General features: G+C 26.4%; 1 protein-coding gene across 1 annotated transcript; it reads right to left on the bottom strand.

Annotated features, from left to right (window-relative positions):
• Positions 1–1,200: 1,200 nt before the first annotated feature.
• LOC126904729 (solute carrier organic anion transporter family member 74D-like) lies at positions 1,201–13,916 on the bottom strand. The gene is made up of 13 exons (XM_050683951.1): positions 13,671–13,916; positions 12,573–12,788; positions 12,066–12,302; positions 11,726–11,917; positions 11,531–11,671; positions 8,609–8,740; positions 7,767–7,931; positions 7,432–7,630; positions 4,781–4,928; positions 4,532–4,692; positions 1,769–1,872; positions 1,518–1,619; positions 1,201–1,458 (listed from the first exon to the last, which is right to left on the bottom strand). Exons 1-13 carry the CDS (start codon positions 13,780–13,782, stop codon positions 1,292–1,294), a joined length of 2,076 nt encoding a protein of 691 aa, XP_050539908.1. The 5' UTR covers positions 13,783–13,916; the 3' UTR covers positions 1,201–1,291.
• Positions 13,917–16,521: the final 2,605 nt, after the last annotated feature.

Consider the following 16,521-nt stretch of genomic DNA (forward strand, 5'->3'; position numbering starts at 1 on the left):
CGGTCAGCGAGCTCCTCGTTCGCTCGTTAACCCTGCAGACTCATGCCCAATCTGGGAAGGCCGAGGTAGATGCGGCGCAGACTTTTAGTCAGCGTCGTCGTACATTCGGTCCTCTTGTACGGGTCCCCGGTTTGGGCGGATACTCTTGAGTATTCGTCCCCCACCAACCGCCGGCACTGGGGCATCCGAATCCCCTGATGCAGTAACCTTTACCCCGTCCGATGCCATTGTCATTTGGTAAATGATTTTGTGAGGGGGTTGCCCTCTTAGCCAGTCCCTCCGGCCAGTGAGCATCTAACTTCACTGGTTCCGTTGCCATTTATCTCCGTTCTCATCCAAACGCTACCGCTTATTCGTCCATAAAGGCTTATTCACGGCTTCTCTGTATATCTACAGGGTAACAAGCGTTTGGGCGGCTCGCTGTCCGCGACCACTTATTCGTCAGCCCAAATTAATTGACTGCTTATTTCACGGCTAACCTGCATATCTGTCGGCCGTTCCTCTATCCGCAACCTGAGGACACGCTCGATTCCCCGAACTAGAGAGGCTGCGCTCGTGACGACGTTTCGTAGCCCCGTAGAGCCCGATCACATCGACACTGTAGCGCAGAGCAACGGGCACCTCGGACCCTTGTCTCCAAGGATCCCTAGGTGACCCATTCCACACGGATACGGGTGAGACCTGGAAGATGGAGGGCCAGCCTTGCCGGCACCTCCACCCGGGCGTACCGCCCTTTGCCGCCGGAGTTCACACGTGCCCGATTTCCGGCAGCATCTTGTCCTCTGGACGGCGGAGGGCGTCCAGTAGTGCACTCTACACGTCGCCCTCCTCCGTTTGTGTGTTTTTTTTCTTGTCCCAACCATAGCAAAGTCTTACCCCCCCCCCTCTACGTGGTGCGGCTTGGGCAACGGATCCCACTCAGGTATTTGATAATGGGGGAGGCCATGCCGTGTTGTGACTCAGCTCTTGATTAATTTCGGGCTGAGTCACAACACGACAGAGTAAGTTTTAATGCGACGTTGGGCGCCCTGAAGCAATACCTTTTTTATCATTATGTGATTTCAACACATTTTTGTGAAATTGTCGTAACCAAATTAAGAAATTTTTTTTAATTTTTGCAGGAAATGTCTTCAATTAGAGCTAATTCGGATTTTTTGGCATATAATTGTTAACACAAAAAACACATTATAAGAAAAACAATATTTTCTAAGCTTTGCATTGAAGCTAAAAATGTAGACTATATTATACATAAACATATTACTCTTTTTTTTTCGTACAATTAGTGATTAGTTTATTTCAATGTTTTCATTTCTAAATTGTCTAAGCTACCAATTGCTTCCATACTAGAACTATTACAAATTTCGTTAGGCTTCAAATCATTATCTTCATCATAAATTTTTAAGTCTTTTACGTAGTACCATACTCCAACATCAAAAAGAGTTCCAATTACAAGAAAACCTAACAATTGTAAATTTCAGTGAAAATGACCTTTTACTATTTGTAGTAACCTAACTTACCACTACTTATCGAGTTTAAATAGTATTTCATAAGTTTTCTATCATAGAGCCAACAATTTCCTCTTTTCCCACAATTATAACTCCAAATAAGACATGTTGTATCTATCAACAAAAAATCTCATTATTTATTTTAATTTATAATTTAGTAAGATAAAAAATCTTGTCTCAAAATCTCTGATAATTAAATCGTTTGGTTATAACTTATATGATTAATATATAAAAATTATAGAACTTATTAGTTTATAATTTACCTAAAATTGTTCCATAAAGTATTGGACCTGGTAAAAAACCCACGAAGGTTACTAACATTTCAGTAAAACCTAAAGCGAGAGATTTGTCTTGTTCATCGACGCTTCTAAAAAAATATTATTGGTATTAAAATCTAAAATGTATTATATTTTTATGTTTTTTTTTTAATACATATAATTTACTCTTATTCTTATGTTATATATAGTGATTATCAAAAATATAATACATCAGACCATGTTTTACCAATTGGTGGATTCAGGATCAATTAAAAAATTGATAGGCTCCTCTGTAGGATTCTACTATAATTTATCTTTAAAAAGCAAAATTAAAGAAGGCAACTAATGAAGTGATCCCTAATTTAAACTAATAATAAAATAAATAATTAAAATGTGTATACATAAATATGTATAAATTAAAACAAAGTGATATGGCTGAGGGGTTTAAATAATCTCAAGTCATTGGAATTGTACAATAGTTGAATTGCTTCTAAGTTTACGTGGATTTCCAATATTGTTATACATGTTCACCAATAGAGTTTCTGAAGTTATTCTTTTATTTGTATACTTTTCTGGCATATATGGTGTTTTCAGTTAAGATGGCAGCCAAGGTGCATTCCAAGATATTTTGCTAAATATATTTGTAGGATTATCTGTCGATTCAGTAATGTTGGAATGAGAAAGGTTTTTCGTAACGTAAAATTAATGTGAAAATTGTTCACTATTTATCTCTATTTTCTAACGTTTCACCCATTTAAAAATTTTATTGATAGTTATTTGAATTTACCAGTAGTTATCCATTGATCTTTATAAGTAATAAGTATTGCAATATCATCTGCAAATATAACGGTCATTGAATTAGTGTTATTTGGCTGTGTAGAGTAGATACAGGATAGGGCTCAAAACATTACCTTGGGTAACTATAGCTCATATGTTTTTCCAGTCGGTTAAAGCTTCTCATGCATAACACAGAATTGTCTATTAGTCAAGTAAGACTCAATAAGTGTACATGAATTTAGTATTTGTTCACGTAATTTTATGAGCAAACCTTTGTGATAAACTTTATTGAAAGCCAGGGTTATATCTACTCAGCGACAATATTTTTTCTCTACTATCGCGTTATTTATTACATTTATGACACGATGAATTTAATTCATAGTAGAATGTTTGTTTCTAAAATCAAACTTATGATCCGGTATAAGTTGTTTTTTTCTATAAAAGGTTTTACATGCTTTAAAAGAAGCTTTTCTAAAAGTTTGGCTTTAAAAAGAATGAGTGATATTTTAGAATACACATATTAATGTGTGCGTATTATAGCGTTGCAACGCGTTGTAAATATGTATTAGATGAACGATAGTTTTTTTTTTGGTAGTTAATTTAGAGTACGATTTTATTATAACTTAATGCTATTTTAATGTTAATATTTAAATCGATTTCTTGAGCAACATTCAGTGGTGAAGAGTGCTGTATTTTGTCATTGATTTCATTTAATTTGATATTGTACGTACCAATATCGGTTGGTTGAAAAATAAGTTATAAATAAAGTGCATATACTTCTGCTTTGTCAATATTGAACTCTCCCAAATACTGTCTTCTTTGCGAATCGGAGGAATATAAACTCGAGATCTTTTTAATTTTCTTACGGCTCTTCATGAAGAATAATCGCTATCATCCGTTGTAGATAATTCTCTTAAGTATGACTTAAACGTTTTATTTTTAATCTCTTTGATTTCAAACAGTTTTAATCAGTTTTATCTACTAAATGACGTATTGAGTGCTAATTTTTTCCGAATAATTCTTTTATTTCCATTGGGTAAGTTATCTTATGATATTCGTCTTCATAAGTTTTTGGTACTGCTGTTTTTGCTGCTTTAATAACATTTTTAGTTAGTTTATGTAATACTGTTTCTAGGTTAGTTGCTGTTTTCAACCGCATACATAATGTGATGGTTTTTATAGAGTCATTTTAAAAAATTCGAGTTTATATGTTTATTTTCAAGAAAAACTTTCCGTTTTTTTATTATGACATTCAAACTTATTGTTAACAACACAAAATTTGATCAAACAATAAATTAATTAGCGCTTTAGCTTGAAAATAATTAGAAGAGATTAGTTTAATTACTAAGAAGTCTAGAAGATCAGGAATTTTATTAAAGTCACTCGATCAGTAAGTTTTTAGTAGAAATAAATTCAACTTTAGGGGTGATCAGTATTGATTTCCAATGTGTGTGTTTGGCATTATATTACCGCCAATAATAAAGGAGTTGTCCAATATTTTGAAAAATTCATTGAATTTATTGAAATGTGTGCCACCATGAGATGGATAATAAATTTATAAATTGAGAAAATATTATTCTCATAAATAATCCTAATGTTTGTTGTAACTTCAACCAGATAATTAACTGTTATGTTGATACACTTAACACTTTTCTGTAGTAAGCGAAATCATTTTTTGGTACACAATATTTGCTCAACAAATTCGACATCTTAAAGCGGACACATACGTGTTGCTCGTTTAACAAATATTGCAACTGACAAAAATTATTAACCTTGAAATATTTCAATTTAAAAACTTGGAATCAATCGTCAATATTACAAGGTCTTAAAACTCTGGAACCCTTTTAATTTTCGATAGTGATTTAAATATTGAAAGTAATGATTATTATATAGTTTGAATAAATTAATTTCTGAAAAATTGTTTTATATCTGATCCTGTTTATATTAAACTTGAAAATTAGTAATAAACTAATTTTGTAGCAAATATTAAACCTGAGTTGAATAATAGAATTGCCTGAGCGACCTGTTGATGAAATAAATCTTATAAAACCCAATATTATAAGAAAAAATATGAAGCTTTGATTGCAGTTAGCTGGGCAAAGTCCTTCGTATGCCATTCCCTTGCCTCTTATACATGTGCAATTGCTGTACCACTGAAAAATATGTATATTTAGAAATAATAGCATTTATTAATTAATCATTATAAAGACTATTTTATATCATTATACAGTTCTTTCTTACTTTTATTCCGTCGACTATTCTAGATTGTGAACAACCAGCATGACATGCTGAATAAAATGAGGTAGTATTATCATATGAACATATGGGATTATAATCAATGGTAGGATCACAATTACAATTATCATTACAGCTCATTGAAAAATTCCACCTAAGATAAAAAGTAAAATTCAATTATTGATAATTAAACCTATGATCAAGGCTTGGAACTTTGATAATTTTTCACAAAATTCGGTAACTCTCAAAATTACGCGTTAAAACAATCTATGGTCAATAATAATTGACAAAAAATATGGTTTAATTATAATTAAACCATTTTTTTACCATCCTAGAATTTATTATTATTCTATTTATCTATATTTGGGTCAAAAATGTTTGAATAAAGACACAAAAAAAATTTTATTTATATGAAAAAAATTGTTTTTTTTTTCATTTTAAAATTACAATTTTTAAGTGAAATTGTATTTTTTTTTTTAAACTATTGACACTTTAAAGTATGAAAACCGTTTTTTCGTAATATAATCGTCACTATTATTTATATGGGATAACTTTAAAATACCCTGTTCATGTACTCAACATTGCTATCTTTTAGCTTCGATGCGAAGCGGAGAAGGTATTAATTTTACTATGTGTTTTTTTTTTTTTTATTTTTTTTNATCAACTTTTCGCGTTGTTTTCAAATCTGCAATTAGACTTTTACTATCACTTCTAATTTTAGCTTCGATGTGAAGCGGAGAAGGTATTAATTTTACTATGATGTGTTTTTTTATTTATTTATTTTTATTTTTTTATTTTTTTTTTATGTCTGTTGCCACTTTTTCTCAGCTCTCACTGGACCGATTTCTTTCAAAAATACGTCAAAAGATCACAAATCGTATCTAGTTGAAGACATTACCCTTAAAAATTGAAAAAAATTCCCTCGTTCCCCGCAAATGGGGGAAATATCCAAAAAAATTACAAATTTAAAAATCGCTAATTTTCGAAATTTTTTCACTTTTTTTTCTTAAAACTTCCATAACTTTTTGAAAAATCAACAAATCAACATAATTTTTTTTTATACTAAAACCTTAAATATTTACCTTTCATTTGATATCATTTTTTTGAAAATCTAACACTTAATCTGCTCATTGGGGGAGATTTAAAATAGCAAACTTTTTTACAAAAATTAACATTTTCAACTTAATTTTTAAAAATGTTCCGAAAATACTGCATCCTTTAAACGTATATCAAAATTAAAACTTATGTCATGTACTATAAAATGGAAAAAAAAAATTTGTCCCGACACTTTATCTTCTACATTTAAACTGCTGCCGTAGTTAAAAAAACACTATTTTTTATTAAAATTTTCGATTTTCGATTTTAAATTTTCAACTTAAAAATGCTATAACTTTTTGAAAAATGTATATATCAGCACAAATTTTTTTTTTCTAAATACATTATAAGTACATCTTTCATTTGACATACTTTTTATTAAAATTGGACAATTTCTCCTTATATAGGGGGCGTTCAAAACTTAAAATATTGTAAAAAACATAGATCTTTTTCAACTGAACTTTTGAAAATGTTCCGGAAATACTGCGTCCTTTAAACATATATCAAATCAAAGGTTATGTTATATACTATCAAATGAAAAAAAAAAATTTGTCCCGACATCTTATCTTCTATGTGCAAATGGCTGTCGAAAATTTAAAAAAAAATGTAATGTTTGCGATAAAAATTACATTTTATCGGGATGTTTTTTGTACTTAAAACTGCCATAACTTTTTCAAAAATGAACAAATAAAAATAATATTTTTTTGTATTGAAACCTTAGATATTTCCCTTTCATTTGATATAATTTTTTTTGAAAATCTAACACTTATTCTGCTCACTGGGGGGATTTAAAATAGTAACTTTTTTATAAAAAATAACTTTTTCAACTTAATTTTTGAAAATGTTCCGGAAATACTGCGTCCTTTAAACATATATCAAATTAAAGCTTATTTTATGTACTATAAAATAAAATAAAAAAATTTGTCCTGACGACCTATCTTCTATGCGCAAATGGCTACCGTATTCAAAAATATGCTATTTTAACAAATTTTTTTTTTAAATTAAACACTATTTTAATAGAAGTTGATGTTGCTTTTGCAATTATCCATCAATTTTTTAAAATTAAACACTATCTACAGATTTGCATCGAAGCGTTTCTTATGATAGNATTATACTGGACTCAACTATGCCACGACCCCACTGTGCCGCCACCCCACTGTGCTGGGTATTTTTTATATTTTTTTATTAATTTTTGAGTTACGACAGTTTAGAGGAAAAAGTTTATTATAAGTGTTGATAATAAAATGGAAGTTACTTACTTGCAATACTAAAAAAAACATTTCAAGAAATTGTGGTAATTAATTAAAAAAAAAAATTGCTATTTATCTTAATTTTATCTAGATAGGAGACGAATTATATTTATTTTTATCTGAATAGTAATCAAAGTTTTATAGTTTATTTGTATGAATTTACATTAAAACATTTATAGCTATTTAAAAATTTAAATAATTATATATTTATTTATTCTAAACTTGTGAAAAAAATTCAGATTTTTAAAAATTATAACTATTGGACTTTTTAATATTCATTTGAATTTATATTTTTAATTTAACTACACTTACTTATTGTCTACATTAAAATGTCCATTTAAAGAATCGTTGGATGAACATTCTATTAATGTGAATAAAGCGTATGTCATAACTTCAATGGATTCTACAATAACGTTCCATAGGGCTAATTTTCGGGGTGCTGGTTTAAATTTAGAAATTATGGCACCTGATACAATAATACCTAATCCTGAACATAGTAAACTTACGGAACCTATGAAAAATAGCTAATTTTTATTGAAAGTAACAAGACATTAAAATATAAAATCACCTTGAGTAAGTTATACTATTTAAAGATTTTTATCATATATTTAAGATAAGTTTGTCTAAAATACATAACACTTAAATACCTGAAGCAAAATTTGATGTTGAAGCACTTTGTCGGAATTGTGTTTCCAGATATTTTGGCATGAAATTCCAGTAACCCACTAATCCAAGTATGAAAAATGAACTACTTAATGAATTACACATCATTACTTTGTTACTCAATATCCGTTTCATTGAAGATTTTAAATCTAAGAATTATCGTTAAAGATTGTTTGATAAGCGGTTTTCAACTATTTTGTTTGATTACTAGTTATTCAACTAATTTTTATAACAAACCGCATTAAAAATAATTTTTTTATCTTTTAATTTTGATTTTAATTGAGCAATTATAGTGATTTTTGTTTCAAAATGCAAACAATATCACCTTAGCCTCTATTCTAACTATCTGTGGTCAGATAATCATATAATTTGACATTTTTACACCGCTATTAATTTGATGCAACACCATTATGGTCGAGGGAGCCAATATAGAGACTAAGTGTGTGTCACTGTTAAAGTTTGGTTTCTTGGGAGGTAAGGTGTGTATCACTATTAGTTCACCAATAAGTGACCATATGAGATATAATAGTAAACAGCGAAGTTGAAAATCAACGATAAGGCGGCGACTAATCAACACGCCACATTTTATTTCAAAATATAATATGTTCAAAAAATTGAATTTTATATAAATTTATTTATATAGAATCTTTAGATTAATAAATAACTGTTAAGTGAAGTCTTCATTAAATTATATGAAAAATCTTTTTATATTAAATAGAAAACTATAAAATTGTAAGTTTTATAATATTACATAAATGATTTTAACTAAGATAAAGTTTACAATTTGTGATCGGAAGATATGGATTTTATATGATTTTAAAATTACCTGTAGGCATAAGATCTTTAGTATTATTCTTTGATTGTTCATTTTTACGAGCCACTGCTTTAGGAAGAGCTTGAGGAAATAAACCTACCAAACAAGCACACAGCATAGTAAATGTTCCAAGGGGTACCCAACCTAAAATAAGAATTAACTTAATTGTTTATTTTTTTTATTACAAAATATTTCATGTCACTTTGGTTAAATTTATTAATTATTGATATATCTAAGTTTAAAAATAAAATTTTTTGTATACTTAAATAAAAATATATCAAAGTTTGATATAACAACCAAAGGCATCTTGAAAACTATTTAATAAAATTATTAGAGTTTTTAAGTCTTGATTGATAAAAATTCTGTTTAAAACGCTACAATATTTATACTAGAAAATAATATTCAAAAAACAATTCATCGTTGTCTTATTTATCATTAAATATAACATATATATTAGGGTAGTCCTTATTTATGTAGATAGACATTTTAGCTTTGATGCAAACCTGAAAAAATATTAATTTTACCATGATGTTTTTTTTTTGTGTCTGTTGCTACTTTTTCTCAACTCTCACTGGACCGATTTTGATGAACAATATGTCAAAAGATCACAAATCGTATCTAATTGAAAACATTTTCTTTAAAAATTGAAAATATTTCTCTCGTTCCCGTAAATAGGGGAAATCTCCAAAAAAGTTACAATTTTTCAAATTGGTAAATTTAGTAATTTTTTTTACTTTTTTTCTTAAAACTACCATAACTTTTTTAAAAATTAACAAAATAACTGAATTTTTTTTTTATTAATACCTATATTTTCATTTTACCTTTCATTTGATATCATTTTTTTGAAAATCTAACCCTTAAACTGCTCACAGGAGGAGATTTAAAATAGTAACTTTTTTCAAAAACTAGCTTATTCAACTTAACTTTTGAAAATGTTCCGAAAATACTGCATCCTTTAAACGTATATCAAAATTAAAACTTATGTCATGTACTATAAAATGAAAAAATTGTCCCGCACATATTATCTTCTACGTGCAAATGGCTGCTATAGTTAAAAAAATGCTATTTTTTAATTTTTCGATTTTAAAATTTCCACTTTAAACTATTATAACTTTTTAAATAATGTATGTATCAACACGATTTTTTTTTCTAAATACATTATACATACCTCTTTCATTTAAAATACTTTTTATTGAAGTTGGACAATTTCTCTTTACACAGGAGGGGTTCAAAACTTGATAAATACGAATAAAAAGTAGAAATTTTGAAAATTTTCCGGAAATACTGCGTCCTTTATATATCAAATTAAAGCTACAATAAATACAATAAGTTCAAAAAAAAAAAATTTGTCTCAACACCTTTTCTTCTATAGGAAAATGGCTGCTGAATTTGATATGATAAAAGTATTCAGCTACAATAATAAATAATTTTACTTTGTAATTTATTAATTTTTTAACTATATTTGTGTATGCTACTACCAGTCTTTTTTTAATTAATATTCCAATTTTTTTTTGTAACATATTCTCATATAAATCATAAATATAAAAAAAAATGATTTTTAATTTCACCTGAATATGACAATGGATTTTTACAATTATAATCAAAATTTATAATATGCTCAATTTAGTAGATCATTTTACACTTACAACTTTTTTTCATTGGTTTTTTAGTAAAAGTAAATCATTAAAATTAATTGAGTTCTACATATTTCAATTATAGAATCTTTTTAAACACCAAAAGTTAATTAGAAATGATAACTATGATTTTTATTTAAGTGATCTATTATAATAAAATGCAAAAAAAATCGAGTTTTTCTGTTAAATTTTCTGTAAATGGTAATTATAAAATTTTCTGATTGCATATTAATCTTAACAATACTATTTTTTTCTATTTAATGATGTCAATTTCAAACAAGCAAGTTGAACTAAAAGTTATGGTAAAATATTCATTTTTTTTTATAAAAATTTTCACTTTATAGGACAAAAATAAGTAGGTCAAAAATGATAACTTTTAACATATTAAAAATCAAAATCGATAATAATTTGAAAAAAATTAATTATAAAAATTATAGATTATATTTTTGAATCTATGAATTACTAATTTGGATATAATTAAGGAAATAGAAGTTGATTTTGTAATTATCCACCAGTTTCTTAGAATTAAACACTATCTATAGATTTGCAATGAAGCGTTTCTTATGATGATGATTTTGATCACTGTCAGATTAAATCTATACTGGACACAACTATGCCATGTCCCCACTGTACCGCGACCCCTCTGTGCTGGGTTTTTTTTAAAAATATTTTTTACACATTACCTTCTAAATTAGTTTAATCATATAAAAAAATATTATAGGCTAATTTTTGATGGTTTAACTCAACCCCTTCTGAGCCTGCATTGGGATTGAAATTTGACAATTGCAGAAAATATTAATTCTAAATTTCATGATCAAAATAAAAACGAGTTTTTAAATAATTATGTTTTTATAGTATATAAAACAGGTTTTTTAAAATTTATTTTCAGTCAATAATTAGATAGTTGACTTCTAAAATAATTTTTACGTAATATGATTTGTGTAAAAGTATTATGTCAACTTTTTATGAAATTTATCATGTTTTATTATTTTTTTCAAAGTATAATTGATATATGAAAATTTTGTTAATACCTTTTTTTATAGTCAATAATAAGTTCTGAAATTAAGATTTTATATATTTTAAGGTTAAGTGTAATACTTATTAAGTTAAACTCAAAAAAAATAAACTACCCTCAATTGTCATAGTTCAATCCCAATGCGGCACCAGTAGATGTTCAATAAAACCTTCCAAATTTTACCTACATTACTTTCTTATACCACTAAACTAATCTAGTGGGTACTGTCATAAAAAAATTTAGTTTGAAAAATAAGGACCACCCTATAATTATATATATAATTACCCATCCACCAAGCACCTATCCATCTAGGATCTTCGCTAGTAATGACTGGTGTCAGAGAGGGGTTGACAAATTTATTTAATGTATACGCTGAGAATGCAAATCCTAATGCAGGCCCCATCATTCGTATGCACTGAGTGGTGGCTGGAATAGAAATAACATTTTTTATATTAATGATAAAAATAATCATTATCTTACCTAATAATAAAGGAACCGAATTTTTTTTAACATTATCATCCAAATAAGCGGTTCCACACGTAAAATACACAGAGCCTCCTAAGCCAACTATTGCGTGGGCAACACATAATATCAAAGCGGGAAAATTCCAAAATTCTAAATTTTCACAGTCTTTGTATAAAATTTTGTCATTGCATAATTTGTTGTTGTTTACTTGAAAATTTTAAACGACAATTATGTTTATGCAAATAAATTGAACTTATTATATTGGGTAACATGCAAAAATGATGAATGAACTTTTAATAATAACAACACATTTTTTTATAATGGTATTTTAGTTTTAAATGACTACTATAATTACTTGTTGAGTTAATTATTGATGAATTTATAATCAGGGCTCGATTGTAATCTTTTGTGTATTTTAGTACATCGCTACCAGGTCCATAAATCGTATGTGGTAAAACTCGAATGAAGTTAGACAAGGCAACAAGTAAAAATCCAATAGCTAACCACCGAGCTCTGTGACCTTTGCCACCATAGTAGGACGCAAATAAAAATGAAAATATCGAAAATAAGTCCCATACACTTGATATCATACCTATAGCCAAAAATTATTGCGATGACTTCAATTTAATTATATATTATGAAAATTACATAAAATGGTAGTTGCAAATCTGGGTCATCCATAATGTTTCTTTAAATAATGAAATAAAAACCTCTAATAAAAAAAATAATTAAGTTATATAATAAATAGCAAAACGCTAAAAAAGTGTTTGTATACGATATTTGTCAAGTTTTATATGAAGAAATGTTAATGATTATAACTAAAGATTGAGTTGACAAAGGCTTTCTTTTTAAATATACATACCACTCATTTGACTAGAGTATTTGAACCTTTTTTCTAATGTTGTTTGTATACCAATATAATAAGAAGATAAAAAAGATTGATTAAATCCCAATAATCCATATAGAATGACGTATGACTTTTTACTAGCAAATATTTGTAACCATTTTGGCTTAAATAGCCATAATCCACAAGTTGTGTCGTCATCATTAATATTGTTCATATTTATTATATTAAGCACTGGAATTCAATATATTCATAATAAAATTATTTAAGTCAAAATTTTAACCATAAGATCAAAGGGCTTTCCTATATAAAAGAAGTAGGTCCACATTTTATAATTTTAGGAGATACATGTATATATATAAATATTTCAAAATATTGCTAATCTAAATCTTATCTCTAATATAATGAGCCATATGATTAGTTAAAGTCAGTTTTTATACGCCAATAATTATTGACATTTTAATCGTTTTATCTGTACAATTATTAATTTATTATAAAATAACATGATTTGAATAAATAGACCACTACTATAATTGATTCAAAGTTGATGATTGTAGTAATAAATTTTACCAATAAATTTAAGGAATATTAAAATTTAATTTTAAGAAATGTAAGTACATCTTTAAATCTTTTTGTAATAGTTTAAATCTATTCTATTGAATTATTAAAAATATTTCTAGTAACAAAAATTCCCAAAAGAAATTGTTTTTATACTATGCAATATTGAAAATTAATTATGTAGTCTAAAATAAATTTATAGAATATAAAATCAACGGATTTTCACTGACTCTTTAAGGGGAAGTTGATTAAAGAAAAGTTACAATTAATTTATAAAAATATATAAATCTTGATTATGAAATAAGTTTAATCGATTTTGTTCAGTTTAAATATTGTGAACTTTTTTATTCATTTAAGTAACCAAATATACAGAGTTAGTTTAACAATTGTTATTTTTAAGTAATCTTAACTATTATAAGAATTTAGACGTATAGTTTTTTTATTTTAACTCTTTTATACTTAAATGAATTTATTATTTTTTCGAGCATAGCACTAAACATATGTTTAAATATCTAATCCTTGAAACGATGAAAATGAAAAAATTGTAATAATGTATACCTTTTTGGATTATACCAGAGTAAGCCAAATTTCTTGAGAGAATTTTTAATAGTTTACAGTATTTATTTAATTCATACGTTTTTGTCGAAAAATGAAAATCAATTAATTGCATAAAAAAATTAAAATACAACAATCATTTTTTTTTTAACTTATAACTATATTTGATATTTAATTAAAAAGTTCTCAGTAATAATAATTTTTATTTTTTATTTTACCAGTAATTTTACAAATATGTGGTGTTAGATATTAAAATTATTAAGTCATAATGCAATATAAACGTAAAAATAATATCAATTTATGTAAACTAATTTATGTGTTTAACATATATAATTAATGGTACACGAGAGCAACGAACTTAATCTGCCGTGTTTTAAAACAAAGATTATAAAAATCTTAAGTGGGGATTTAAAGTTCCTACTGATTTATTTGGTCAGATTTAATCTTTTAATTACTTATACGTCTAAATAAAAACATAAAGTAACAATAATTACTTTTTGCTATTTAATAATATAAAATAATTTGATTAAACTTTAAATACTAACACCATACGTGACTTTATCCAAATGTTTGAGAAAAACTTAATGTTATAATAAAAAAGTTAAGACTGCTAGAAATTGAGATTCAGTATAGTTTTCTTTTTTCATCTTAAAATACATTGTATTATATTTTATTTAATGTAAGTTTCAAGAAGTCAGGTTTTAGGAATAATAAAAAATTGAAAAAAAAATTTAGTGAATATGATGATTTTAACCTCTCACATTATTTTGGCAAATATAGGATTTTTAAAAGAAGTACGTTGAAAGTACTTTTTATACTTGTCTTAAATATTGACACTAAATTTTATTTGCGTAATGCATTAACCAAAAATTTGGTTTCAGATAAATTTTATTTTTTCATCTTAAAGTATAGTAAAGCTATTTTTAATTTAATGCATGCTTAAGAATTCGGATTTTTTTAAACACTAAAAAAATATTTAAGTAAAATAAAATAGAAAATAAAGAAAAAATATGTTGAAACGATTATAAAACCCTCAGAGTACCTTGATTAATGATTGGATTTAAAAAAAAAGTACAACGTTGACATAGAAAATGCCTGAAGTTATTACAATATAAAGTGAAAGCTAAAAATATAAACTTAATTGTGGCACTGATAGCATTAACTAAAATTTAGTTATTTAATACGTGTGGATGGGCATAGTTGGGACAAGTATAGATGATGTGTGACAGTGATTAAAATAACTATCATAAGGAATGCTTCGATACAAATCTGTAGCTAGTGTTTAATTTCAAGAAATTGGCAGATTCTTCCAAAAGCAAAATTAACTCCTATTTCCTTCATTATTCCTAATTAGTAGTTCTATGATTTATAAGTATAATATACAAATAAATGTACATTATAGTAATTCAACGCAGCATGAAATTGATACTTAGTATTGTAATTTTTACGGTGAAATTATAAAAAATTATAAGGTTTATTATAACATAAATAAAAGATAAAGGGTTTAATGAAATACTTCAAAAAAATAATTTGTTTGTTTCTTAGAAATAAATTTACTGATCTACAAGAAAATTTCATCAGAAACCAAAATATACTTTTCTAAACCTATTTTTGTGCCGATTTCAAATTTGCAATAAGATTTTTTCCGTAACCACTAATTTTAAATATTATTAATATTTAAAAACAATTATTCACATATAAAAATATAACCAAACAAATATATATTAAAATGAAATTCAACAACACAACGATATAATAGGTGAAATTATAATTTCACCTATTATATAGACCTATTATATAGACATGGAATATTTTTGAATATCAGTATATTATAGAATACTATACAATCAAACTATACGGAATATAGTTGTAAATATTTCAAATGTAGTATCTATTTAAACACCGAGAATTACATAGAAACGATTACTAAGACTTCAATTTGAATAATTTATTACAATAAAAATAAAAATAAAAATAAATAATGATTTTAACAAAATTTTAAGTTTTCCTCATAAATTTACTGTTAATAATAATTGTATAAGTTTCTTATAACTTATCAATCTAAAAATACAATATTTTATTCTTCATAAAATTTTCTATTTAATGTTATACATTCTAAATTTGCAATTTGAGCTAATATTGTGATTAAAAGTTCAACATTTTTAAATTATAAACTTTCATAAAAATTGACCTTATAAGATAAAAAAATAAGTTAAAAGTGACATTTTAAATTGAAATTTAGCACGGATTACTTTTAACATATTAAAAATAAATAATAACTTGATAAAATTTTCTTTTTAATTAAAAATTTTCAAATACCCGTTTTCTCAATAGTCATAATCTTAAAAATGAGGTAATTAAAAAAAACTAATTTCAGACTTGAAATCTAATTGAAAAATTTGGTTTAGTAAAGCATACATTGGTCTATGATCATTAAATATATTTCATTTTAGAGATATGATTTTAATTTGTAATTCAGTATAAAATCAAGTGTATACTCCTTTTAATTTGGAGATATTTAATTAAAAAAAAGGTTTAATTGAGGTTGCCATTTTTTACAGTAGCATATTTTTCAAATATTTGTCTAAATTGCTAAAATCAAAGGATTTTTTCCAATAATTGGTGTTAATAAGTTCAACATGATTAAAATCGTGTTCTTTTGATGTATTGGTCAAGTGAGAGCTGAAATAAATTAATTACAGACACAAAAACCATATAGTAAAATAATAATAAATAATAGTAATAATAATAATAAAAGAAAGTAATTCTTATTTTATGTAATCTTACAAGGGAAGAGTATAGTAATTGGTCCCTGACCATTACGAAATAACTTCACTGCCGTAGTCAGTCGCAT

This window comes from Daktulosphaira vitifoliae, unplaced genomic scaffold (assembly GCF_025091365.1).
Source record: "Daktulosphaira vitifoliae isolate Bord-2020 unplaced genomic scaffold, ASM2509136v1 Scaffold_4, whole genome shotgun sequence".
Classification (NCBI taxonomy): domain Eukaryota; kingdom Metazoa; phylum Arthropoda; class Insecta; order Hemiptera; family Phylloxeridae; genus Daktulosphaira; species Daktulosphaira vitifoliae.